At 58.5% G+C, this 25793-nt stretch overlaps 4 protein-coding genes across 4 annotated transcripts; 2 read left to right on the top strand and 2 right to left on the bottom strand.

Moving 5' to 3' along the window:
• Positions 1 to 3260: 3260 nt before the first annotated feature.
• Positions 3261 to 5529, top strand: JDV02_006122 (uncharacterized protein). The gene is made up of 6 exons (XM_047987476.1): positions 3261 to 3539; positions 4071 to 4190; positions 4250 to 4433; positions 4490 to 4605; positions 4663 to 5067; positions 5124 to 5529. Exons 2-6 carry the CDS (start codon positions 4110 to 4112, stop codon positions 5190 to 5192), a joined length of 855 nt encoding a protein of 284 aa, XP_047843461.1. The 5' UTR covers positions 3261 to 3539; positions 4071 to 4109; the 3' UTR covers positions 5193 to 5529.
• A 988-nt stretch (positions 5530 to 6517) lies between these two features.
• On the bottom strand, positions 6518 to 8292 carry PRN1 (RNA pol II transcription cofactor). Its single transcript, XM_047987475.1, has one exon. The coding sequence runs from the start codon at positions 7802 to 7804 to the stop codon at positions 6554 to 6556; it is 1251 nt and encodes a 416-aa protein (XP_047843460.1). The 5' UTR covers positions 7805 to 8292; the 3' UTR covers positions 6518 to 6553.
• A 1124-nt stretch (positions 8293 to 9416) lies between these two features.
• Positions 9417 to 10105, bottom strand: JDV02_006120 (uncharacterized protein; the record flags this gene model as incomplete). The annotated part of the gene is made up of 2 exons (XM_047987474.1): positions 9417 to 9908; positions 10046 to 10105. The coding sequence occupies 2 exons, from the start codon at positions 10103 to 10105 to the stop codon at positions 9417 to 9419; spliced, it is 552 nt and encodes a 183-aa protein (XP_047843459.1).
• An 11677-nt stretch (positions 10106 to 21782) lies between these two features.
• JDV02_006119 (uncharacterized protein) lies at positions 21783 to 25561 on the top strand. Its single transcript, XM_047987473.1, has 2 exons — positions 21783 to 22726; positions 22787 to 25561. Exons 1-2 carry the CDS (start codon positions 22331 to 22333, stop codon positions 25082 to 25084), a joined length of 2694 nt encoding a protein of 897 aa, XP_047843458.1. The 5' UTR covers positions 21783 to 22330; the 3' UTR covers positions 25085 to 25561.
• Positions 25562 to 25793: the final 232 nt, after the last annotated feature.

Genomic DNA, 25793 nt, shown 5'->3' with positions numbered 1-25793 from the left:
GTCTGGACTCTGGCCCGATTTTCCAACTGCAAACATAGCCAGCTTCCTCCGTAGCGCAGCGCCCGAGTGTGATTGGGCGGGGCCACCCAGGCGGTTGTTGGCGCTACGCCTTTCATGTAAGCTAGCTAGCAAGTTAGTCGCTGGACAATCCCAACGTCCAGCCGGACAAGGGGCGGCGAGCGGGGCCAACTTGATGATAGCAGTAATAAGGTGAGTTGTAAGTTTGTGACCGTCCGTCCCCCCAGGCGGTCCTAGGCAGACATGCTCATTTAAAAGGTGATTCTCGGGCCTTCAAAGCCCTGCGTTTGCGGCAGGGACAGCGGCAAAAACGACATCAAGGCTGCAAACACCGTGCGTTTGTTTGTTGACAGGAAAAACACCTGCGCCATTTTCTCCCCCTTCTCCCATGGAATTAGTGTGTGCGTGCAAGTGAGGGTGATGAATAGGCTCAGTTCTTGGCCCGTTGCTCGAATCACAGCATAACCGATCATTTGACTTGGATTTTTTTCTTTTCTGAAACGTCGCCAATCAGCTCGTCCAGGCCGCGACCATGTCTGTAGACAAGGCCAGACCCAGGCCAGGCAGGCGAGAACCCCCGGTGCCCCAAAACCAATTGGCCAATGGCGCTTGCAGGAGGAGATGCATCGTTGACAGGGGAGGGGAGGGGGAGGGAAGCCGCGTTCCCTGGTCAATCGCGTCGGGTGTGACGGTGACCTCACCTCACCTCGCTTCTCGCCATTGCCGACGGGGCGATGACCATTTGATAGCCTGATGTCTGCCCGCCAACCGGTTGCGAACCAACAAACACACTACACGCCTCCATGCACAATGGACCAAAAACTGTAATTGCACGGTACTTTGGTGGCCCGGCCGGCCGGCCGACCGGGAATTATGATGGTGAAAGCCGTCGGCGATATGGAGCAATGATGACGTTAGGTGGCCGACGCTGGGGCAATGTGGCTGAGCCACCCGCGTGTGGCGCAACGGCGGCCTCGCTGGCCCTTTTTCAGCTGGATGCTACCTGCAGCACTGCCAGCGCGCGCGCGCCACGACCGCCAGCTCGCCAGCTTCGGCACGTCGCCGGGTCCCCGCTCGCCCGCCCGCCTCCCTCATTCCCTGCGCCGTCGATGCGCCACAGGCACGTCGCGGCGCCACGCAGGCCGAGGGATGGCGTCGAGGCTCTGGGCAGCACGACGTGCTGCGTAGTTATCATGTACGTAGTAAACTGCGCAAACACACCGACCGGCAAGGTGGACAAGTATGCCATCTCAGCTAGGGTACTCAAGGACTCGGTAACCAGCGGGGTTGTTTCCTGCCTATCTGCCTGCTTCTGCCCGCCGCTGTGATGAGCCCGGCCGATGGCCCAACCGGGCTGGACGTGGCAGAGTTTAGACGAGATCGCCGAGGGCTGCCCATCAGCTGGGCATAGCCTGCGCCTGGCCAGCCCAACAAGGAACGACCGCTCGCTCGGGTCTGTCGGCGCGGTGGCCCCAGGTGCCGATCCTCATGCAGCCCCAGCCTGGCACAGAACGAAGCTGGGCGGCGTCTGGAGCATCTCTCCGGCCGCCTCCTCGCGAGGCGCACCAAAAGGGCCAGTCGTCTCTAGACGTCCACGACTCCAATGTTATCCTCTCGGGCCGCCTCGGTGCTATTGTGACGACGTATCGGAACAAGATCAAATTGAAAGGGAGAGTTCGTGGAAGGAAGGGCAACAAAAAAATAATAAAGCCACACAAGGTCGGCCGTCGGGTATCGGATTCGGGAGGGCGGTGGTGGTGGGTGGTGGTGGTGGTGGTGGTGGTGGGGAACGGGCCCCAAGACATGGGTTCAGGAGGAGGGACGAATCCGGGAAGCGCGTCGCCACACCGCCGTCCCACCCCCAACCTTGTCCTCCACCACCCACCCTGGCCTAGCTCCACGCAATGCCGACGCACATCGATCCCGCATGGATCTTGGTTGACTTATGACCTCAGACCTCATTTCGACTTGTGGTTTCCTTGCTGGAACTGCTGGTCGTTACACCACCATCACCACCCAAGTTACTTCCTCCTACGTACCACCACCTCGTCATCATGCTTTTGGGCGTCGCCGTCCACGTTCGTCTCGCTGCCCTGCCCGTGAAACCAGCAGGACTCTAGCAGGCCGGTGCGATTCCCCAGCACCAACTCACTGCTGCTGCTGCTCGAGGCCGTCGTGACACGCCAGCCAGTGATTGTGCACCGCGAACGGCACGTTGCCAGCCCACAGGGCCGTACGTACGTAGCGACACAAAGAGAGCGGTTTCGCCCTCCTCTGAAATGGGCTCCCCCCCCCCTCCCCCCCTCCAACCCGCCGCGTCCGTGCACTCACTCTATTTTTCCTTCATTTGCCCTCGTTCGCGCCTGGCCCATGCAAGGCGAAGGGCCCCCTCTGCAGACTATGGCAGAGAGCGTGACGCCGCCGCCGGATCGATCCGGCGCACAGAGAGGCCCCCGCCGAGCGTCTGTGGGCAAGGCTCTTGTTTCTTGCTTCGCCCCGCGCGGCGAACCTCTGAAGGGCCACGGGCCTGGGACGGCCGTTGCGCAACTGCGTGTACGTAAGGTAGTCTGTAGCTAAGAGGCAGCCGCAGCACGGCGCCGGGGAGGCGGCTTGCGCGGGTTCTGAATCCCGCTGGGTAATCATGGAAGGTACTAAGTAATGTAGTATGTGGCATTTGCACGAATGTATTGCAATGAATTAGGCCTGTCTGATATTGCTCCTCCCTCGAGCTCCCCCAACACCGCCGTGGCGGCGGCGGGCTAGCCTCCATGGCCTGCTGGCCGGCCGATCGCCCAAGGCAGGGCGCCCAAGATGGGAGGGTCGACTGGTCGTTCGGGTGCCCACCATGCATCCCATCCCGCTAGGCTGGATGGCTGGCTGACGGGAACACAAGTTGGCACAATCAAGATTCCGCCATTTGTCCGAACGAGTGATGCCCTAGAGTCTGTCCGTGCCTTGGCGGGGACGGTACCTAGGTGTGTGTGTGTGTGTGTGTGTGTGTGTTTGTGTTTGTGTCTGTGTGTACCTTCCATGCCTCTACGTAATGCCCACCGGGGTTTCCACGTTGTGCGCTGGAGCGATATACGTAGTGACGTTAGTGCCTTATGACATAGTACGACTCGCAAGGTAGCACTAAATGACTGAATGGGTGGGTGGGTGCCTTTCCAGCTTGCTTGGCTTGGGTGTCATGCGTCGTCCCTCTGCCTTGCCTTGCCCTGCCCTGCCTGGCCTTGCCTTCAAGTTGTCCGTGTTCCCTCCCCGCCAGCTGGCGGGTGAGTGGGTTGGCTGCCGCTACTGGGCGACGAGGCAGTTGCAGCCCAGGCCGCACCTGCTCCTGCCGTTCAAAATAAAACTCGTGGCCCTTCTCCTCCTCCTCCTCCTCCCAGCCCTTACCTACCTTCGATCCTCCCTTTTCTCCGCTTCCTCCCGCTGTTTACCTCCACCAAACCAAACTTTTGTTCGACAGCAACCTCATAGCCTCGTGCCGCTTCATCGTCCGCCATCTCGGTCACTATCCTCGGGTGAGTTCTTCTTTCGCTGCTGCTATGCACCTCTGCCACACCGAGGCTCTCAAACGCGGCCCGTCGGACTGTCTCAACGCGTCGTTCGAGACTGGCTCGCACGCGGCGGGAACATTCTTTGTCGTCGCGATGGCCCTCCCCCATCCAAGACCACACACCGGATGGCCCGTCTGTTTGCTTGCTTGCTGCTTGCCTGCTTGCGTTCCTCCATCTCGTCTCGACAAGACCACTGCAACGTCACACCGCCTTCTGATTTGCCCATTCACTGTGATTTCCGTGTCCATTCAGGCGCGACCGACGAGTTCGGCGGCGAGGCAAATCGGATCAGGTGGTGTTGGATGACTTCGTCTGAATCAACCCTTGCCGATCATTCTCCCGCACGAGCGACGCAGCCGATGCCCATTCCAACCCCAGGCACCTAAAAGCCTTCGCCCCCAGAGCACCTCCCTGCATTCCACCTTCTCCAATCTTCCTTCACCACTCACGCTCCTTTTTTTTCTTTCTCGCAATTCGTGCTAAGTCGCTCTCTAGGTACTACTCTACAGTCTCTTCCGACGATCCAACGTCACAATGAAGTCTGTCATTGTCGCTCTCACCACCCTGGCCGCTGTGGCCCTAGCCCAGGACACGGCCAGTCTTGAGCAGTGCGCGGTAAGTGTTGCCCTGACGGCCCAAGGAACTGTTCTCTTGGATGCTGATACGGCATGCAGAAAACCTGTGCCGACAACATGATGGCTGCCGACAAGGCAAAGGAACTGAACTGCAAGGCGGGTGATCTCAAGTGCCTTTGCGCCAACCCCAACTTTATGTACGGCCTTCGCGACTGCACCAAGGCCGTCTGCAACGGCAAGAATAAGGATGAGATTGTCAAGTACGGCGAGAAGATTTGCGCAGGTATGTCAACGCCGCAAACCACAGTGCCGTAATCACGGTGACTAACAATGGTCCAGGCGCTGGCGTCGTCATCACCACGGGCGGCGGCAACGGTGGCAGCGCCACCAACACTGCGAGCAACGGCGGCGCCACCAAGACTGGAGGCGAGGGCGGTGATGGCAACAGCGGCGACGTACGTATAATCTCTTCCAACATCGCCTGGCAGGGCGCCAGCTAACATTTACATTAGGCCAAGGTCTCCACCATCTTCAGCACCGTCACGGGTACTGATGGCAACGTCCAGACGACTCCCATTGCCACGACCACCATCGGCGGCGGCGGCGCTTCTGGCACCAATGGAAATGGAGGCGCGGTCGTCACCACCGAAACCTCTAATGGCTCTCAGATCATCCGCACGCTTACCACCATGACCAGCAACCAGTCTGGCGGTGCCTCTGGCTCTGGCACCGAGTCGGGCACGGCTGGCGCTTCTGAGACGAGCGGCGAAAGCAACACCGCATCTGAGACCGGTGGCGCCTCCACCACCGAAGGCGGTGGCGCCTCGAGCACTACTGGAGGCAACGGCGGTGCTTCGCAGACGTCGGGCACCGGCTCGGGCACCGGCTCGGGCACCTCGAGCAGCACCGGCTTTGCCGTAAGTTTCTTGTCACGCGAACAAGGCTAGTATCTGTATTGACTGAAACTTTGCAGGCTCCCCAGAAGACGGCCGCTCCTGTGGGTATCCTGGCCGCCGCCGGTCTCGCCGCTCTCCTCCTGTAGAGAGCCACGAGCTGGTACGATTTTTGATGGTTACGCTACACATGTTTGATACAAAATACCCGTCTATACCTTTTCATGCTCGGCCGCCATCTCGACGAGTTCATCGGGGTGCGACCGCGCGCCAGGAAGATCTTTGCGATGTGGAGTGTAGAGCACGTGGGCAAGACATGGGACAGGTCAGGCTGCGGAGGGGTAATGAGGTACATGGATTCTTTCACTCAAACTGGGGTGATGATTAATGCACCAAAGATCTTGTTTTCTCTGGTACGCAACGTGGTGTGGCGCCCGTGTGGTTCGAGTTGCCGGAACAAGGAGCGTCGGCGTCTCCAGCAGCCTGAGTGCCCGGCGTCTGCTTCTTGCTCTCGTTAGAAGACTTAATTAATAATTTTGGCACACTTGATATGAAGCGCAAAGCTGAAGCTGCTGGGCAGGGCGTCCATGAGCTGGGGAACCCTTTTGTGCGGACACTTCACACAGCGTCACAGCCTTGACGTAACGCACATTGGGGCTAGACAATGTGCAGCGAGGAAAGCATACGATGTGCTGAGCTGTATGTGGCGGACCTGGCTCAAAGTCTCGTTTATTCATGGTTGAGCCGACTTTGCCCTTGGCCAGCTTTCTCCTTGCCAACTTCTTCCTGTCAGGGCTCTCTTACCACACCGTCCCCCTAAAGCGATTATGAGAATGGGCTCCTTTGTTGAAAAGAATGGCTCGTGTGTCGATGAAAAAAACCCCACCGACGAAGAATGTCAAGTGGCCTCGACTCGACGACGAGTGGGAACTACGACGACGGCGACGGCGACGACAATGGTCTTCAAGCGGTCTGTGAGGTGGCGAATCCTCGGGCCGTCCTCGTCCTTGGGCAGGCACGTCCGTGTGAGCCCGTGTCATGTCGAGAGGATCGATCATGTACCGGCTGCCGTTAGATAGGGGGTGCGGCTGGGTTTATCGCACGTTGCAGGCGGTGGGCATTCCTTTTTAATACCACAGCTGAACCTGGGATGCGGTGTTTTACACGACTTCGTACTAAAGGATGGATCGTGGAATCGGGCGCTGTGTCCTCGCGTTGAAGGACTGGCTGGTACGATGGTCTCACGACTTGATATACATATGAGGCACGACTTGAGAGTTGCTTTGCTTCTATTTCTTGAAAGCTGAATGAGAACGTATGGTACAGAGATATCACGATAAACAAGGCCTGCCAGATATATAATGGCGCAACTACCAGTGCAGCCGTACATGAGACAAGCACACATCAGACGATGATGCCAATTTCCCGCCAAGAAAGCACACAAAACTCCACTCATTATACCCCAATTATTGTTGTTTTCTTCTACCATATCTCAATTTGCCACCACACGTCAATGCTTCATGCTCTTGCCAATCTCGCTCTGCCAGTCCTTGGCGCGCTCGAAGCCGTTGGAGTAGCTCTGGTAGTCCATGAGGGCCTGGTACACGCCCTCCTTGGAGTTGAGGACAAAGGGCCCGTACTGGACGACCTCCTGGTCCAGCGGGGTGCCGGCGACGATGACGAGCCTCGTGTTGCCCGCGGCGGCATCATCGGCGGCCTCGACGTGGACGGCGTCGCCCTCCTGCTGGAAGACGACGTTGTGGTACTGCGCGACCTTTGTGCGGGCGTCGCCCTCGCCGCCGCCAAAGTAGGCGTCGCCCTCGAGGACGTAGGCGAAGGCGTTCCAGCCGCTCGGCAGGGGCTGGGTGACGCGCGCGCCGGGGCGCAGCTCGACGTCGAGGATCCAGACGGGCGTGTAGGCGAGGTCCTTGACCGAGTCGACGCCGTGGCTCTGGCCCGAGATGACCCTGACGGTGGCCCTTCCATCGTCGACGTCTACGCGGGGGATCTCCGCGGCGCGGAGGTCGCGGTACCGCGGCTCGCAGGCCTTGAGCTCGCGCGGGAGGTCGACCCAGAGCTGAAGCCCGACGTTGGCGCCGCCGTCGGGGTTCTGCGCGGGCATCTCGGCGTGCACGATGCCGCGCCCGGCGGTCATGAACTGCAGGTCGCCGGCGCGGATGGTGCCGCGGTTGCCGGCAAAGTCCTCGTGGTCGACGGCGCCCTCGAGCAGGTACGTGATGGTCTCCTGCCCGCGGTGCGGGTGGTCGGGGAAGCCCGCGCCGGGCCGGACGGAGAAGTGGTCCAGCATGAGGAAGGGCGAGAGGTTGCGCAGCGAGGGCGTGCCGATGGAGCGCCGGACGCGCGCGCCCGCGCCCTCGGACTGCTCGGCGGCGAGCAAGACTTTGCGGATGGCGCGCTGGGCCATCTTGGTGGTGGTGGTGGTGGTGGTGGTGGCGGTGGCAGACGATGACATTTCTGCTACTGCTGCTGCTGTGGAGGAGAGGTGCCTCTGCTGCTGCTGCTGTTGCTGAATCTTCTTCTCAGACGGCGCCAACGTAGACGAGGTCGCTGCGCGAGTGTCGGTATACAGAAGCGATCTGAAGAGAGATGCTATCCGCCCAGAGACGTCACCGACGCTGTAGAGGTGGTAGTTGTTGTAGTTGTAGCTGTAGCTGCAGGCGTTGTTGATCACGACAAAGGCGACGAGGGTCGAAGCGATGCCAACGAAGATTGCAAGTGTGATGCCCAGGAAGTTCCTCATCAGGGGGGCCCAGGGAGGATCGACGGCAATATATAGACCAGGTTTCTCTTGCTCTGTGTGCGTATGTCTCTCACTTTGTATGTGTATATATGTGTGTGTCTGTGTGTGTTCCAACCAGCGCACACCAGACACTCCTAGAAATCCAGAGAAGAAAAACGTCGAGAGCCAAAAACCAAGATCAAATGATTGATAAAAGCTTGACAACGTCTCGGTCCCTAAAGGTTGTCTGTCATCATTAGTGGTAAGTACTAAGTAGAACAAAAAGAAGGGGGGATTAAGTAAGGGAAAACAAAACTCACCGGTCCACGCCCGTTCTTCTTATCAACTAACTGCAGCTGCCACCGCCAAACTGTTTGTTTATTAGCCAAGGTCGTGGAAGAAGTAAAGTTGCTTGGTTTACTAACTACTTCCCCCTTCCCCCCGCCTGGCTGAAGCTGTCGAATGTCAGCGATTGGAAATAATGTGATCCCCCCAATTGCGACCTACTTAGCCTTAGTCAAAGTTACATCAGCACATTCGCCTGCTGTCTGCGAACGTCGAGAGTGGAGGGCGCTAGCGTCCGCTACGTACCGATAATCAACCAGCCACAGTGCATAAGCCCCATATCCACGCTTAGATAAGGCTGCCTCAGCCACAGTCACGCCTTGTGTGGCTCAGTTGTAAGAAACGCGTCTCTGCCTCACAAAGCTCCAGTGGCACCGTTTTAGACGCTCACCTCATCAGAAGCCAGCCGCCAAACAAAGCAGCAACGACACGCCCCTCACCCCCCCTCTCCACTATCACCAGCCTGACACCTTGTCAGCTCAACCTCCGCCAGGGAGAGGGTCCATGTCGTGGGACCCGCAATCACACAACAATCACATGTCAAAAGGTAAAACAGCTCAGCTGGTGAGGGCGCAGCGGGCCAGTCCCATGGTCCTGTGACGCGGTCAAGAAGGTTGTAACTCGGTAGAGGAGAAATTCTATTCGCTCTTCCTTTGGTCTTTATTTTGGTTGCCTCCATTGTGTCTTTTCGTTTCCAATCATTCAGGTCGTCATTTCGATCCAAGCCAGACAAAGGACAGTCATAGTCACTCGTGCATGCGCGTCGTCCCCTTTCTTGCCCGGCGACAAAAAGCAACACACACGGGAAGCGGCGGTATCGTAGGCGATGCAGGTTATGAAGAGCTTCATGAGCAAAGATGGTGCGGGTTCGGTTCATTTCGCCGACCCAGGTGTGGCGACGTGAGGGAGAGATAGCAGAGCCATTTCCAAGGAGAACAAGAACAAGAACGAATTTGCTCCAAAAAGGCCCGAAGCACAAGTAAAGAGATTTCTGGAGATGAGAAAAACGATGCAACAATGCCCAACACAGTCCAAGGTATAAGTATCAACCAGCCGCCAGCACCACCGTTCGCAACGGCGCCCGTCGATGGCGGCTGCATCGACGGGCCGCCATAACGGCTGGCGTGCAACCAAACGCCATATTTGGAACCCGCCGACAAAGAGGGCGCGAATTTGTGCTGAAGAGCGCAAAAAAAAAAAAAAGGGATTTCCCGTCGCTGCGCAATGCGACTTGCTCTGACCCCCGGTCCTTCGCCACCCGGGCACTTTCAAGCGCGCGCCGCCTCCATTACTGCTGGACCTTCTCGTTGACCAGCTTGGCGGCCTCGGCCTTCTTGGCGGAGAGCAGGCTGCTGAGCCAGCTCAGCGTCTCGTTGCTGACGACGAGGGCGGTAGAGACGGCGGCCTTGCCCTGGGCGACGATGCCCTGCTGCTCGGCCTTCTTGATCTCGCTGCTGTAGACCTGGAAGACGTGGTCGCGGCCCTCGATGGACTTGTTGTAGGGAAGCAGGATCAGGCTGCGTGTGTCATTGTAGAGCTCGTTGGTGGGCTTCTTGACGACGGGGAAGCGCTCGTCGATGCGGTCGAGCGTCTTGTCGCCGATGGAGTCGGCGCGCTGGACGTAGGGCGAGATGTAGCCGTAGGGCTTGGCGATCCAGGGGAGGACGGGGGCAGCAAAGGTCTGGTAGGCCGAGTCGCCGAGCTTGATGGAGCGCTGGGCGTACTCGTTGGACTTGAAGGTGGTGATGCCGTCGTTGATGAGCGGGTAGTTGAGGAGGTGCTGTACAAGCAATTACGCCTCGTTAGCCACGCGTCCCTGGTCGTCTTCGTCTCACGTCAAGGTATAGGGCGGGGCAGTATCGCATTCTGCCGGCAAGCTGAAGGGAAGGGAGGACTGGGGGTGCAGTTTGTGCATACCTGGAAAAAGGCAGACTGGTGAGAAGGGCTCACGTCGCCGTTGACCTGATGAACAGCCATTGCGGAGGGGATAGGTGGTAGGACGAAAGGACAGGCGGTCGACAGGTCGCGACTAGCGTCTGAGGGGGGGAGAGGGTATCACAGGGGAGGCTTGTCGTCGGTGCGACTGGAGGGTAGGCAAAGGCAAGTCGTGTGTTGACTGACTGATGGAGGACAGAGGGAGAGAGGAGGAGGAAGAAGGGGGGGCAAGAGACGAGATACGAATGTGCGAGGCCCAAGGCTAATAAACTGGAGGAGGTTGAAGGGGAGGGGGGTGTGGGCAGGCAGATGCGGGAGCGCCACTGGAGACTTTATCAGGAGAGGAGAGGTGAGGTGCAGCAGCAGCATGTGTGCTTGCTTGCGTGTAAGTACTGCACGTAACTTGGGTACCTTATGTACACATGCATGCATCCACGGGCACCCACAGGAGTGGAAGCGCCAAGAGAAGGAAGGGGCCCGGAACAGAATGTCCAAAAAAAAAATCCTTGTGTTCCAGGGTTGGCAGGCGTGGCAGCGCGCTGCTGCTGCTGCTGCTCTGCTACACTGGGGAGAGGGAATGAGAGAGCCGGATGCAGGCAGGTAGGCCATGCAACAGCGAGCCAGCCAGCCAGCCAGTCAGCACCTAAGAACGGGAACCCATGCAATCAGTCAATGCCCTTGTTTGTTGGCCAACAACTAACTTGACTGCTGGATGACAACATGCACGCGGCGGCGCCAGCATGTGAAAGCGGCGGGTCCGCCTCCCTGGTCCCTCGCCCCTCGCCCCCCCAGCCAGAGAAGAGCCCCCCTCCCAGTCATCGAGCTCCATCATCATCATCACGGTCGCAGACGGGTTTCACAGGCCACCACCACCACCAATGTGGAACCCGCCCGTGAAAGACGGAATCCACTACGACGGCGGCGGCATCGGCGTCGTCGTCACGGGCCTGGACGGCGGGCGGCGACCCACTGGCATGGAAAGCATTGATAATGGGCTCTCCATGTGAGGCGGCGGACCAACACGCCCCCTCCCTCCCTCTCCTCGTCCTCTTCCACCTTGACCCTGATGGCGACTCTCTGCATTGCCCATCCATGGTCCATAGCTGTTCGGTGGGCAGCCAGAACCCGCAGCAGTGCATTGCAAGCGCGAAGCAGTGCGTGCATTCGAGCAGTGCGCGGCGCCAGAGCACGGACGGGCAGAGGCGGCGGACAGGGAATACAGGGCGACGGGGGGGAGTGTGCCTACTACCTGTATACTGTATACAGCCCGGGCTTGGGTGCCCCCGCCCCCCAAGACCCGGGCGGCCGGCGAGCCAGCGGGCAAAAGACGGACCTAGTACAGGTAATCTACGGCCCAGTGAATTGGAAAAGGGCCCACTACCGCTATCAATTCAACCTCTTCCAGCTTCTGCCGCTAGGAAGGAACTGCCCCTGCCCGGGAAAGGGCCCCATGCGATGCCGCCCGTCCATGCATCCATGCATCTATTCGCGATCCGGCGCAGCGCCAGCCAGGCCTCCCGGCCTTCCGCCATTGGCCAGTCCTTTCGCCATCAGCCACAGCCCCCCAGCTCAGAGCCACCGAAGCCATCCCAATCCACCCCTCCCCCTTTCCCTTCCATCCGCACGCCCACACTGGCGCTGCTGCTGCTGCTGCTGCACCTAGCTGCTATTTACGTATTGCGCAACCGCTTGTGTTGTTGGTGGTGGTTGACTTGTTGGGGGTGGTGGGCACGCTGGCATGTGAAGATGCGCCTCTTCGTCGCCATCGCCGCCGCTGCGCACCCCCTCCTGATCGATGTGTCTGTGTTGGGAGCGTCAAGTGCGAGCAAGGAGCAGACAGACACACACAGAGAGAAAAACAGAGAGAGAGAGATCTGCCTCTTGGGGGCTGGTGAGCGTCCATCCTTAACCAACCGGCACAGCACGATCGCTGCCGCCGCCGCCGCCGACTGAAAACTAGCACGCCCTCGCTCAACAAACACTACCCAACATTGCCGTGCGGCACTTCTTTCAGGACGCTGATGGTCAGTGTAGCAGCATGTACGTATGTCACTGACTCAGGACGAGGCTGCTAGCTAGGCAAGGCATCCTACGAAGCAACAAGTCAGCTACTCTTCATACCACACGTGAGGATGCCTCGTGTCGGACGGACGAACCGCCGCAGGGTCTCCTTCGCCCGGCACAGGCCCTCCGCGCCATCCGGTGCGCGTAATGCACCAGAGTGGTGTCAATTGATGAACGAGAAAGGGCGGAGGAGCAGGGCCGGGTACCAATAAGCCAACCCAGCCGAAGCAATGGGCGAGCTCTCCTCGAATTCCATCGTCATACACGAATGCGACGACATCCCGCGGCGTCAAGCAAGCACGCAACAGCGCGGCAGCAGTGTCGCCTTATCGTGGCCATGGGACTGGCAGCAACCGCAACCCCCCTTCTCGGGTTTCCTCCTCGTGTGCAAGGTGCACTGATTCAGGGCGAACGAGCCGTCCATACATCTCGGGAGGGGGGGTCGTGGGGGGCGAGCGGACTAGTACTGTATGGTAGAGTTGCTACGTGCGTATCTCGCTTCCTATCACTGTCCCCTTACCAGTCTCCCGCCTCTCTGCCTCTCTCATTCTGCAAGTGAGAAGACGCGGCGGACCCTGGAGATCGCCCGCGTGGGGGGCGGGGACGACGATGATGACAACGCCACCGCGATTAGGACGTCTCATCTTGCTCGTGATGGGCTTTCGCTCGCAAGCACATCCTGAATTGCGCGATGCGCAACGATTGCCCATCCGCCGCCCCTTGCTTGTATCAGCCATGGTAAAGGTCACTCCAGGAACGGCAGACGATGAGGAGGGAGGGGGGGCTTCCACCGACGTTGTCGTCGCTCGGGGGCTGCCACGCCACCAACAACGCACGTCCGTCACAGACCGACAAAGCCATGACGCTTCGCCCGTGCGGACAGTTGTGGTGTTTTGGGGGCGTTTCCTGCCACCCGTGCACGCCCCAGCCGCTGTGGAATCTTTCGCGGTGGCGTGCCATGCCGCGGCAGCGTCCCAAGACGAAGGCTCGGTACCGAAGAAGAGAGCAGCTCTGCTGTCCCGCACTGGATACCCTTTCATCATCGTCAATCTGCAAAGGAGCCAACCCAACGCACACACGGCGGTGTTGAAGCATACGTAAAGGCGGCTCGCAGCAGGGATTCATCACCAGTCGGGCTTTTGTCCAGGGCCGGGGAGAGCGGGAACGGGCGGGCGGGCGAGCGGGCTTGGTCTTGGTATCAGGATCCCTGTCCATACTAGGTAAGTGCAGGCAACTAACTGATGAGGTGCGTTCCCAAAGTCCGATGGGCGACAGAGAGATGGTCCAGTCAGCTCGTGCGGCTAATCGTGGCTCTACGACGATACGATAATAAAACTACGTACTAGTACCAGCAGGTCCTAGCGGGAAGGGGGTCCGATGCGCGGTCGCCGTGATGGCAGTCGTAGATGGTGTCCTTCGTTCGGCCCGCGGACCCGCGAGGCTCTTCCGGAACCGAACCGCGCCTGTGGAATTTTTTTTTCTCTCCCCTTCCGTCAGCGCATGCCAGCCTCGGGAAGGCAAAGGGCCACGAGGCGAGGCTGCAGCCACGGCCAGTGCCGAGGGCTGGGAGGAAAAACCAACGCGCGCGTGGCGGTCGGTGGTGGTGGTGGTGGTGGCAAAACTAGCAGCGGCAGACAGACCGAATCAAGGCCGCGGCGAGGCGAGGTGAGGCGAGGCGAGGCGAGGCGAGGCACAGGTTTGCTTCCAGTGCTGTTGGATGCCCGTTTTCTGTGCACTACGACGTTAGTCGTCGGCCTTGTTGCGGCGCCGTCTGGCTCGGCACATAAACTAGATGCGCATGGCGGTTGTTGGGCAGCGGGGAGTGGGATGGATGGACGACGATTCGGCAACCCCTGTCAGGCCAGCAGCGACATCAGTTCGCGGGCGACAAACCGGACAGGGATTGACGGACAGACGGGCGGACCTGGGACGTCAACAAAAGGCAGTGGAGGAAGGAGGAACCCGCTCCCCCCACCTGCCATCTGGTAGTGCGTACCTCGTACCTCCCTCTCCCCCTGGCTGCATGATGGGCATGGGCAAGATGGCTGGCTGGCGTGCAATGCACTGGCTGCACCAGCCACATTTTCACATGTCAGAACGCGCGCGACTACTCAAACGATGGCTACGCATGAATACATGCACGTACATACTTCGTAATGCACCATGCTTGTGGGAGCCTTATCCAGAGGCTCACGTCAAATGACGCAAGATCATCGGATGCAATTGCCATGCCTCGAGTCGATCCAGCAGCACGGACGACACCTTTCTCACATGCGACAACGCACGTATTGGATGAATTAAATCAGCATATTCAACGGCGGAAAGGACAAAACTCCGGCCCCCAGAGCGAGGTGAGGTGAGAGCTCGGATGCCTTTGACCGGGCTGGTTGCGGTAGCATCATACGACTCCCGTCTGACACGCGCACAACACGTAGTCTGATGATGCCATCACTTGCTTTGGCATTGTTTTCTTTCCTTTTTTAAAAAAAATTATAATTTTATGTGCTTTTTTACGTATACTTTTTATTGGATTTGTAAGGAGAGCACATGTCAACGGCATCCGAGATCCATCCACGAGACTCGCGTACAGAATTTGCCACGCCTCGTTCCCTCGGGACGACATACTTTTCTGCGAAGCCATTCATCCTTCAGGGACGGCAATCTTACTGTTGATGCCGAAAAGCCATTGAAATTGAGAAGGGTCCATGCAGTACGTACGTACGAAGTACCTATACAGCGGAATATCGCGGAAATGAAACAGACAACCCCCTCCCATTTTGGGCGGATAGACGGCAGGCAGGCACGGCCGATGATGCGCGCCTGCCCACTACCCACGTTTCACAGACGGTCCTCAAAACTCCGCAATCCATGTCCTCGTGCGCGCGCATCTGTCCATCGCATTACATCGTGCCGCGGTGGAGCCTCATCCCCAGTGGAGCGCCAGCAGCAGCAGCAGCAGCAGCAAGCATGCAAGCATATCCGATTCCCCGGCTGTCGTCGCTTCCACTGCTGCTTGTCCCGCCTCGGCGGCTCGTATCATTATCCGCTGTGACTACGACGGCAACGCACATACTTGCGCACGCACTCACGAGTCACTTCTCAAACCTGCCCACCGCCGCCTAGCGGTTGTCACCTGCCTCCCGGCCTCCCGGCTCGCACATCAACGACCCATCAAGCCGGCAGACCACGCTGCTACTACTGTTACTACTACTATTTCCACCACGACCACCACTGGCAGCTCGTGTCAGGTCAAACGTCGAGCCCTCAGAGACTGACTCAACAGGCGAGAGACGAGCCATGGGTTCGGGGGCCCGCCGTCGTGAGCTGAGCTGCACGGGCGCACGTGGGACCATGTATCATGGAGGAAGCGAGCAAGCGTCTCTCCATGGATCGCATGACCTAACCATGACATTCATGAGGCTCTGCCGCATCGTTCGACCGCTTACCGGGCTTCTGTGTGCCGAACTCCCGTAACGCGCGGGCGAGCAATAAGCAGAGTGGCTGGTTGTCCCCGTGTGTGCGAGTTTCAAAGGGCCCCATGACCGGCGTCTACTACTACGACGACGACGGCGGCGGCGGCGGTAATAACAGAAAAGTACAGAGGAACATCGTTGCTCGCTTCCATTGCTAAGCCTGCGGGCACTGATCCGGCTATTATACCCGGGCTCATCGGCCTACGAGCCGTTTCTACGAGCATACGTATCTATATCTGACTCGTCACGAGATCCCACAGCTCTCGCAAACCAACGTCCCCTCGGCCCGGTCAAGTTGACTACTACTACTCATGTAAGTGCTGCTTCTATCAAGTACTAGTTACGTATCTTTGGCGCCCGTCCGTCCCGCCCGTCCTAATGTCAGGGTCCAGGTGGCTTGGCGGTTCCTGCATGAGCAACAAGCTCGGTCTGCCATGGTCCATCACCCTCGCGGCAACAAGCCCTTGTGCTAACTTGGTGGCTGCATCACGATACCCCTCCTAGTATCCATCCGTTCTCCCCCCCCCCAACCCTCCTTTTCCTCTCCCCTCTCCCCTCTTCCCTTTCCTCTTTGACTCTTTACCCGGCTGACGATCGTGGCCTCTGCTCCGCGCTTGCTTACTTCTGCCCCCCCTCCCCGATCCCAATATACCCATGTGCAAATCCTCTGTCGCATGGCGCACCGGCTGGCCGGCCGGCGGCGGCGACGAAAGCGAAAACGGCCTGGCTTTGGGTTGCAGTCACTCCCGGGGCACACACACCTCGGAGCCGCCCGTTTCCCAGACTTGACAAGCCAGTCAGCGTTACGTGTGCTCGTACAGGATTTTTCAATCAGAGGCTGCCTTTGCGTCCCTCGAGGATGGTCTCACGTGTGACGGGGAGCCGGTGATGCGGTGCGCAGCCTCCCACAATGCCAAACGTTCTCCCCCCTTTCCAGCAGTCAGCAAGAACTGTGCGCCAAGACATGTGATTGTGCGCCCTTTATACACGACGACCTACTCTCACAACCGCGATATGTGCGTGCCCTCCATGACGTCTTTGTGTAAGCTTCAGCGGCAACGGTCCGGCGTGTGTAGTAGTACTGGTAGGTAGTAGCAGCCCACATCCGGGCTACCTGCGAGCGAAGACTGCAACCCAGCCGGGGAAGGAGGCTAGAAGGACGTCTTCTCGGACAGATGGCATATTGTTCCGCTCCTTCTAATCTCGGCATTGAATGGTTAGCCTGCTACCGTTATGGGTGGGAGAAGCCGAAAGCTTGACGGTTTTGCTGTCCTACGTCGACGTATGGAGAGGCATCATGGCAACAGGGACGTTGCGCCGCACCGGGCGGTATACGCACGAAGCGAAACGAAAAGCTAGAACGGGGCCTGGAGAACTATAGCCCCGGGATTTTAATGACGCGTGGCGTCGATGTTGGCTGAAAGTGCGGCTGCTATGCAGACTGTGAGCCTGGCGTGTAACACTGACACCTATGTTGTGACTCAAGCACGGCGTCCTTTGTACGTTGAATCGCGCATAAGATAATGATATGGCCGCACTGAAAGGCGCAAGCAACAGCAACCCTTCCTCTGTCCAGAGGACCTCGTGTGGCCGACATCGTGAACACTTTATGGGGGGGGGGGCCTGGCTGGCCTTTGCCAGACACACACACACACACACGCAAATGACTTTGTTGTTTCGAACAAAACTCTAGAAGAATGACGAAGGCTTTTTTTTTTGGGCGGAGTCGACACTCCTCGTGGCGTTTAGACGTCGGCATTTCTAGGAGAGCTCCTACGTAGCCATGTAGCCCTTGCAATAAGTACGCCAGCGTTGAGTCGGGGGAAGTGCTAGGGCAGCACGCGCAAGATTTTCGACGTAACGACGAGATGAGTAGATTTTCGTATACTTACTTCACTTCCATAAGCCTTGTTTTACTAACAGTATTGCTCCTTTTATTCCGCTTGGTGATTCATAAACCCCCCAACCTCTTTCCCATTACAGTGCTAAACTCAGCTACCCTATATGCCGGGCTTCGGGCAGCCGTTCGTGAGCTCACTCGCCGCTCTGGAGGCAACTCGACCTAGATGTCGGGCGGTGGTGGTGCTTGGTGGTGAACGCCGCTCAAGGGGTGGCGCCTCGTTGACCCGGTCCTACACTGTAGCTTTCATGCCATACCTCCGAAGGCTTGGATGATTAGTCGCGGGCGTCTTAGGCAACCTGTGTCCCCCGAACTCGCGCCATCCCAATTCACTTATTAACGTTACTTCCCAACAGGCAGGGCTAGGTACGTCTTCAGAGCCACTCCGTGCTCCCCGTGTGTGTGTGTGTGTAGAGCTGGACTCGGACCCGAGGTCGCGGCACGGCGCGGCGCGGCGCACGACTGGACGATCGAATCTCTGCGACACAAGCCTACATGTTTCGTACGCGTCGGACGACGAGGTACGAATCGTTTCACGGCATCGGGGGAGGTCCAGACGACCCAAGTTAGTTAGATCAATGGGTTCGGACTTCGCACAACCAACGCTTGTGTCACTTCACACGAGTTACGGAGCCTCAACGTGCTACGTGGTTCAGGGAAATCGGCAAACATTTCTATTTCGTCCCTTCGGACGGGGGACAGAATCGCGATGTGCTACGTACTTCGGAGTTGGATGGAAAATTCGGTAATCAATATCTACCAAGTCCGCCATGACGGTGAGCTGCGGAATGGTGGCAACGGCAGGCCAGCGCCATGAGGACCAGTCACATCTAGTTCAACTGATATTCACCAGTTCGGGTGTGTGTACACGCTACTGTACCAGCCATCGGCAACGATCATTACGTACTAAATTAGAGGTGACTCCGGAGTGTACTGTATCAGTGGCAACCAAGTGGCTGGGGCTTGACCGGCATCACCGGGAGCTGCTCGCTCGCGGCGGCGAGGAACGACGACGCAGACGTCCCGCTCGCTCCCTCTCGATGGCTGCCCGTGGCCAAGGGGGGCGGGCCGGCAAACGAGTCGAGGACCGACCCGGGAGAATAACCTTAGCGTGAGTCGTTCCCAGGCACACTAGGCGCGGGGTGAGGGGGGGGGGGATGATGATGGATCGGAGGGAAGGCGGCATGGCCGGGGGGGGGGGGGAGGCCAACGACGACGGAGCGAGCCTTGTCTAGTCTTGTCAGAGGGGGAATTGCCGGCGGTCTCAGAATTGCTTTGTGCTCCCCTCTAACCTCCGCTCCCCAGCAAGCGAGTGCCGGACTGGCGAGGTTGCAACGTCCCGCCTCCCTCCCTCCCTCCCTTCCCTCATTACGAAAAGCAGCCGAGAGTGGGAATAGTACCTACTCCCCCCAAGTTCACTTAGTACGTACGAAGTATGCATGTACGTACTTGGTGCGTCGGCATCGAGTGAAGAAGCTCTCCAACGTGGTGGCGTAGTAATAATAAAGCGGCCGAATGCTCAAGCCATGCGCCGCTCGTCTTCAACCACTATACTAGGTAGTAGCAATGCGTGTACAGTACTGTATGTATGTATGTATGTATGTATGTATGTATGTATGTATGTATGTATGTATGTATGTATGTATGTATGTATGTATGTATGTATGTATGTATGTATGTATGTATGTATGTATGTATGTATGTATGTATGTATGTATGTATGTATGTATGTATGTATGTATGTATGTATGTATGTATGTATGTATGTATGTATGTATGTATGTATGTATGTATGTATGTATGTATGTATGTATGTATGTATGTATGTATGTATGTCTCCGTACCTGTGGCGAGACTTTGACGACTTGCCCCCTTGGAGGCAAGCCGGCAGTTTGCATCTTGAACCCGTTGGTGGCTTGTTGGGGTCGCAACCCGGGTTCGCAACCCGGGGTCGTAACCCGGGGTCGAGACGGACGGGGCGCCGCCATGCCCCCGAATCGACTGATGTCCTTTTCAGTAAGGGGGAGCGGGCTTGCTTGGGAAAGGGGGAGCAAACTGAAGCGTTGTTCACCCTGGCGGGAAATCCTAACAGCGAGAGGGCTCCGCAACATGGCGTCGTGTCGTCGTCGTCGAAGTGAAAGTGTCCACGACAAGCCCTGTCGGCTGAAGGCTCGCCCGAATCAGGGGGAGCGTCGCTCCCTCATCAGTGCCTGCGTTTGAGAGCTGCAGAAATGGTGGGGACGACGCAAGGACCAGACAGACAGGTCTGCACAGATGCCCGCTGGTCTTGACGGATCCGATTCAATGCATGGCGTTTCATGCACGATCGCGGAGCACGAAATGATTTTTTCCAGGACGCACAAAGAGCCAACCGAGCACGCAAACATGGATGGCTGCGGGAAATTTTTCTTGGACCAGAGGCCAGATATATACAGTAGCAGACACTAATAAGTTACTACGGGAAAGCTCCTTGTCCTCGTCGATAGAGGAGGGCAGGCCCTTGACACCATAATGCTTCTTGCGCGATGCGTATATGCTACTACTACTGTAAATCGATCGCCATAAGTGGGACGCAGGCTGGATACGCTACTGATCTGTGCATGCGCCGCTGTAGTCGCCATCTGCCGAACATTTAAACGCGCATCCGTCTCGCGTGCATTTGTGGCGTCGCATTCGCGTTTGCCGATGGCGGAATACCTTCGTAAATGTCTTGCCGGGCCGGGTGCACGCGGAGGAGTCCGCGACAGCTTTGCGGCTCGCTTCGACGGGACTTGATAGCCCGGGAAGAGCGAGCGAGCGAGCGAGAGGATCACCAATTGATACCTACATATAGGCATACTGCAGGGCGAGCACCGCCTATGTATGCACTCCCGCGCGTTTGGAGGAGGCGTCGGGTCTGCCTGCAGTCGTTGGCCTGGTCTGGTCGGGTCAGCGTGTGACTGATAGTGCGTGTCCTTGCCCTATACTTGATACTTTGGATTTCCTAGGTACGTCATGTTCATACATTACCTGCCCTGTTTCGGGCGACATTGGAGCGGGGGGGCTGGTTTCTCTTTGATGCTTCTGTGCCTGCCGCATCGGATCATGGCCCACTCACCGAAGGTGACGAGGACGATCCATTGTTGGGCCTCTGATGGCTTGGTCTTGCCGCGGAGTTCCCGGGCGATTGGACTTTGCGACGTGCCTCGCCTCGTTCGCGTGACGGATCCCTGGAGAGGCCCAGCGTGCGTCCGCCTGGCGGGACGAGCACGGTGTTGGTCGATGATGATGATGATGGTGAGGGCTCCTGCGATGCCCCGCCCACCATTCGATGACTACTGCCCTTGCATGGCTGGTTGATGCAGAGGGATGTCATGTACAGCAGTACCTACCTCGTCGCGCTCCGCTTTCTTTTCCCTGTTGCCTCTGCTCAGGTCTCTGCACTGCAGTTGCACCCGCACCGCCCAGCCGTTGCTTCTTTCTGGGCGCAGGCACCACACCCCTTTCGACGTGGCGGAAACGTCGCAGGAAGGATGGGGGAAGAAGGAAACAATTTCCTGTGTTGGGGCCGCTCCGCCAGCCACGAGCGTCGATTGGCCGTGGGGGGGCGATACCAATTTGATAGTCGAGCCGGGGGTCCCTGCGGCGGCGGCGGCGGACGACGACGCCCTCCATCGTGTGCGTGTGTGTGTGTGCGTGCGTCGAGACCTCGGAGCGGCGCTGACAGGCTACCTGCTCCACGAGGCTCTTCGTCAACGCTGTGGCCCGTCGTCCCCCGTCCGTCTGCCTCGAGTCAGGTTGACACCGAGCGTAGCTAGAGGTCCGTGTCTGTGTCTGATGGAGGTGATGAGATGGCTCATTGATGATGATGGGATGCAATTCGTCCCGGGGGGGGGGGGGCGGGGCAGGTAGGGCAGGTGAACAGACGAGACACGGACGGCGAGGCAGCAGGAAAAAAAGGGGGGGGGGGGAGCTGGGAGCAGTGCGAGGCAACCCTTACACCTGGAAGCCCGAGAGCAGCAGCAGCAGCAGCCAGTGGACGGCGGGCTCCTCCCACCCATCATTAGAAGGGTCGTCGTGTGCGCCGTCCGAGCTCCAGCAGCTCTGAAACAGGTACCCAGAACCCGCCCCACGGCCACGCCCGCCCGCACCCGCTCGCGTACCGCCTACTTGGACCTTGGACCCGACGACAGGGGTCATCCAATGATTGCGGGCAATTGGATGCGACTCCATGGTGCCTGGGCCCCTGAGATGGGATCCCCCATGTTCACGCCTCGTCGACAATTCACCCACAACCCATGTACCGGGCACCCCCCAGCTCCATTTTAACGCCATGGACCGCGCCGCCGCTTGCCCTCCACCTCCAAGTCCTCCTCCTCCTCCTCCTCCTCCGCCGCCGTCGTGCCCATCATCCGAGCCCGCCGCCCGCCCTTGTCCATCCGACCCCGTCGTCGTCCCTTTTCCCCCATCCGCCGCCCGCTTGCTCGCCCAGTCTCCTTCTCCCCGTCCTCCAACCTCCATTGCACTTCTCGTGCAAACCCGTCCCCCTCCTTGACCGTGCTTCTTCGTTCTTCATTTGCTTGTGCCTTTCGTTTCTTTTCACCTTCTTGACCGTCTGCACGCACCCGGGACGCCGTGCTTTTTCCTCTCAAGCCGCCATCGCGCACCGACCATCGCCCTACTGCGCTATCGAATGGCTCATTAAACGCACTCGTTTGCGCCCCTTTTCTCGACGCTGTGCTGAGAGATATTCGAGCGAGAGGCAGCCTTTCTGCCGTCAAGTCAGTCTCTACATCGGCCCCACGGCCTAAAGGACCCGTCTGTCTGTCTGTCTCGACGACCGTCGTCGCGATGCCTCCCTCTCTTACAAACCACGCCTCCTTCACCCGCCCCAGGACTGGAGACCGCGATGCTCGACCCAGCACCCGCGACCAGAGCGGCGCCAACGACACCATGCTCATCCCTAGCCGTACCTCGTCGCTGCATTCGCGCATCACCCAGCCTATCCCCTCGACGCTCAACGTGAAGCCCCAGCAGCGCACGCCCAAAACTCTCACCCATGCCTACATGGTCTGCGGCGTTGGCCGCGAGCCCAGTCAATGGGTCAAGGCCCCTCCTCCGGCCCAGGGCAAGATTAGCCACATGAAGGGCGCCGTCGGTCAATTCTGGCTTCCAGAGATCTTGGGGAGCTCTCCTCGCCTCGAGCAAGACAATGAGATTGCTCGCGCGCTCCATGCTGCCATGAGGGTAAGTGGCCCTCAAATCATCACCATCGCCTCTCTGTCTCCTAACAAGTCGACTCTATAGGCATGCTTCCCTCACGATGTCGAAATCTGCACAGGCCGCAGCCAGCCCCACTGTGTTCACCACGCATTTGTGCTGCAGCAGGATTCGTCTCACACGCTCTATGGCATCTGCCTGCGCGTCTGGTCCCGCGCCGACGAGAAGAGAGCGGAGACGATACGTGACCTGCGCAAACGCACCGAGCCCGACTTCTATGACAACCCCGACGAGACCTACTGGATCCCGTACTGCTTGTCCTTCCTGTCCCGCTATCCTCTCTACAACCTCCTCGGCGACTACCTCCGTGGCATGTGGATTCACTGGAACAAGGCCACCAACCTGTTCCATGCTGAAGAGGTGTCCCGCATCCTGAGCTTCCCTGCCCCTCGGCTCAACGACCTTGTCCGCATCGACATGAAAGACTATGCTCTCTGCTACCAGTTCCCGTCGTCTCCCACCGGCTTCCAGAACTTCGCCATGTGGCCTCTCTTCACCTGCTTGTCCATTCCCAACATTGTTGGTGTGGTCGAGGCAGCCATCTCGCCCACCCGTCGTGTCATCTTCGTGAGCCACTACCCGGCAATGCTCACCATCGCTGCCGAAACTGTTCGCTACTGCGTTAGGGTCTACGAATGGAGCGGCCTGTACGTGCCCGTTGTCCATGCACGCCATGCCCAGGAGCTTGTCCAGGAGCCCGGCCCGTACATTCTCGGTGTCACCGCCGAGTGCCGCTCGCTCTTCACCGCACCCAACGACGCTCTGGTCATTGACCTGGACCGCAACTTTGTTTTGACGTCGAGCCCTCCGACGGCGTTGACGCCCAGCCAACGCAACAAGTTTGTCACCCGCCTCACGCAGGCTCTCAACGGCGACGTCACACCCTCTGGTGTCCCGCAGCACCTGCGTTCTGCCTACGGTGGTGGCAAGCTGGTCCCAGCCGGCCAGATCATTGTCATGCGCGGCGAGGTGGAGTCGATCCAGGACCCGGAATGGTGGAACCAGGACGCCGTCATGGCCGTCATGGACCACGTCTGCGAAAAGATGGGCCGCAACACTGGCATCAAGGCTGTCTTTGGCGGCTCAGTCAAGAAGCCCCTGATGACCAAGGTCTCCATGCGTCACCTCAACGAGATCGTGCGTGAGCGAAACCAGTACTCGCGTGACGCTCTTGAGGCCTGGCAAGACTTCATCAATCTCAAGGGCCGCATGGACACCGAGCTCAGCAAGGTCAACAAGCGGAATAACTACCTGGTCGAGGAGCTCGAGAGCTGGAAACAACAGTTCCTCAAATTCCAGGCCTTTGCCGAGCAGCTCACCAAAGAGACCCAGGACCTCAAGATCAAGATTGAGAACCACAAGAGGGAGAATCGTCGTCTCACGGGTCTCATTGACCAGCAAAAGGACGACAACGCTCGCCTCTCTGTCCGCCTCACAGGCACCGAGAAGCAGCGTGACGATGCCCTCGAGGCCCTTGTTCTCCAGCAGGAGATTGCCGAGGAGCTCGAGCGTGAGCGCAAGAGGAACAAGAAGGAGCTTGCGCAGCTTCACAACACCAACAGCACCATCACGCGCCAGCGCGATGAGGCCAGGCGCGTCGTGCTGCATCTCCGCAGCCTCATTGGCGGCCAGAGCCACCACATGGAGCACCTGATCCAGTCCCTGACCAAGCCAGATGAGCTGGCCGACGAGGCGGATCAGGAATATGGCAACGAGGAGGAAACCGAGGAGGCCGACAGCGAGGAGACGCGGACGCTCAAGCCTGCTCGTAGCAGCAAGCGCCTGTCGTCGTCGAGCTTCATCGACGTCGCAGACCGACACCTCAAGGACAAGACGGATGCCATTGCCCACATCGTTCGCAACATCGCGGACCAGTGCCAGGCCGCTGTCGAGGGCCTGCAGCTGGCTCAGGATGCCGAGATGCGGTCGCTGCGGCGCCAGAGCGGCCTCTCGGCCGTTCACAGCGAGGACGGCTTGGACGAGCGTTCCACCGCCACCTCTGAGACTGGCGACGAGGGCCGCCTCCAAGCCAGCTCGGGACGGGCATCCAGCATCCCCCCCACACCGGATCTGATCCCCAACCGAAGCAGCACGGCAATGTCGTTTGCCTCGGCCACGACGACCCCGGAGCGGTCGAGCCAGCAGTACTCGACGCGGGAGGATATTCCGACCAAGATTGTCGAGGATGAGGAGGAGGATTACGAGGAGAGCCGAAGCGACAATGGCGGCGCGTCGAACGAGAACGGCCTCGTTTCCAAGCACGCCGAGTCGCTCCTTCACCGCCCATCCGGAGCGCGGATCAGCGCCCTCGGAGGCTCGCGATAGGGCGCAGAGATGATGATGTGTTGTTGCCAAAGATACCAGCCCCTTCGCAAGCGTACGGGCACCTATTCCAGCAATAGGGCGAATCGATTCTCTTTCTTACGAACACTCCAATCACGCACATGCTCTATACCTGCACGCTGAGCTGTCTTTTTTTATTCCCCTGCTTTGTGCCGCTCATGCGAAGCTTTTGTAATGGGCTTTGAACTTGGATGCTTTCCATTGACGAAGCGAAAGACTCTTGTTTTGCGCTTGGGCGTTCTTTTGTTACCTATTTCCGAGTACAGTATAGTACATTTACAGAAGAGTGAGATGCTCTATATGTATGCATCTTGACATGGGCCATGGGGTTCCCGTTGAGAATTTCGATTTGGACTGTGTTCAAATACAAACCGCCCAGGGAGGGGAAGGACTGCTTTGTTGGAGAAATAAAAGCGATGAAAGCTTTTCAATTCACACGAATTTCAATCCTTTTTTGCGAGAGATTTTTGGCTTGACGATTCTCATCGGCTGTCTGCCACAGGAAGATGCCCATGTGAATGCTGCACGGCTGCCAGCTGAGCGCTATTGTGAGACGTTCATTGTCATCTGGATTGAACTGACGTGCCTTGAATGTTGGGAGTGTGAGTAACAACAGCCTTGCTGGGTTGCCAGTAGTTAAGAGTACGGCGGGGGCATGTTCGCCCCACCAATAGCGTAACGCCAGCCCCTG

The sequence above is a fragment of the Purpureocillium takamizusanense genome, chromosome 5 (assembly GCF_022605165.1).
Source record: "Purpureocillium takamizusanense chromosome 5, complete sequence".
Taxonomy (NCBI): Eukaryota; Fungi; Ascomycota; class Sordariomycetes; order Hypocreales; family Ophiocordycipitaceae; genus Purpureocillium; species Purpureocillium takamizusanense.
Note: the sequence above shows the minus strand (reverse complement) of the source record. Positions and strands in the feature narration are given on the sequence as shown.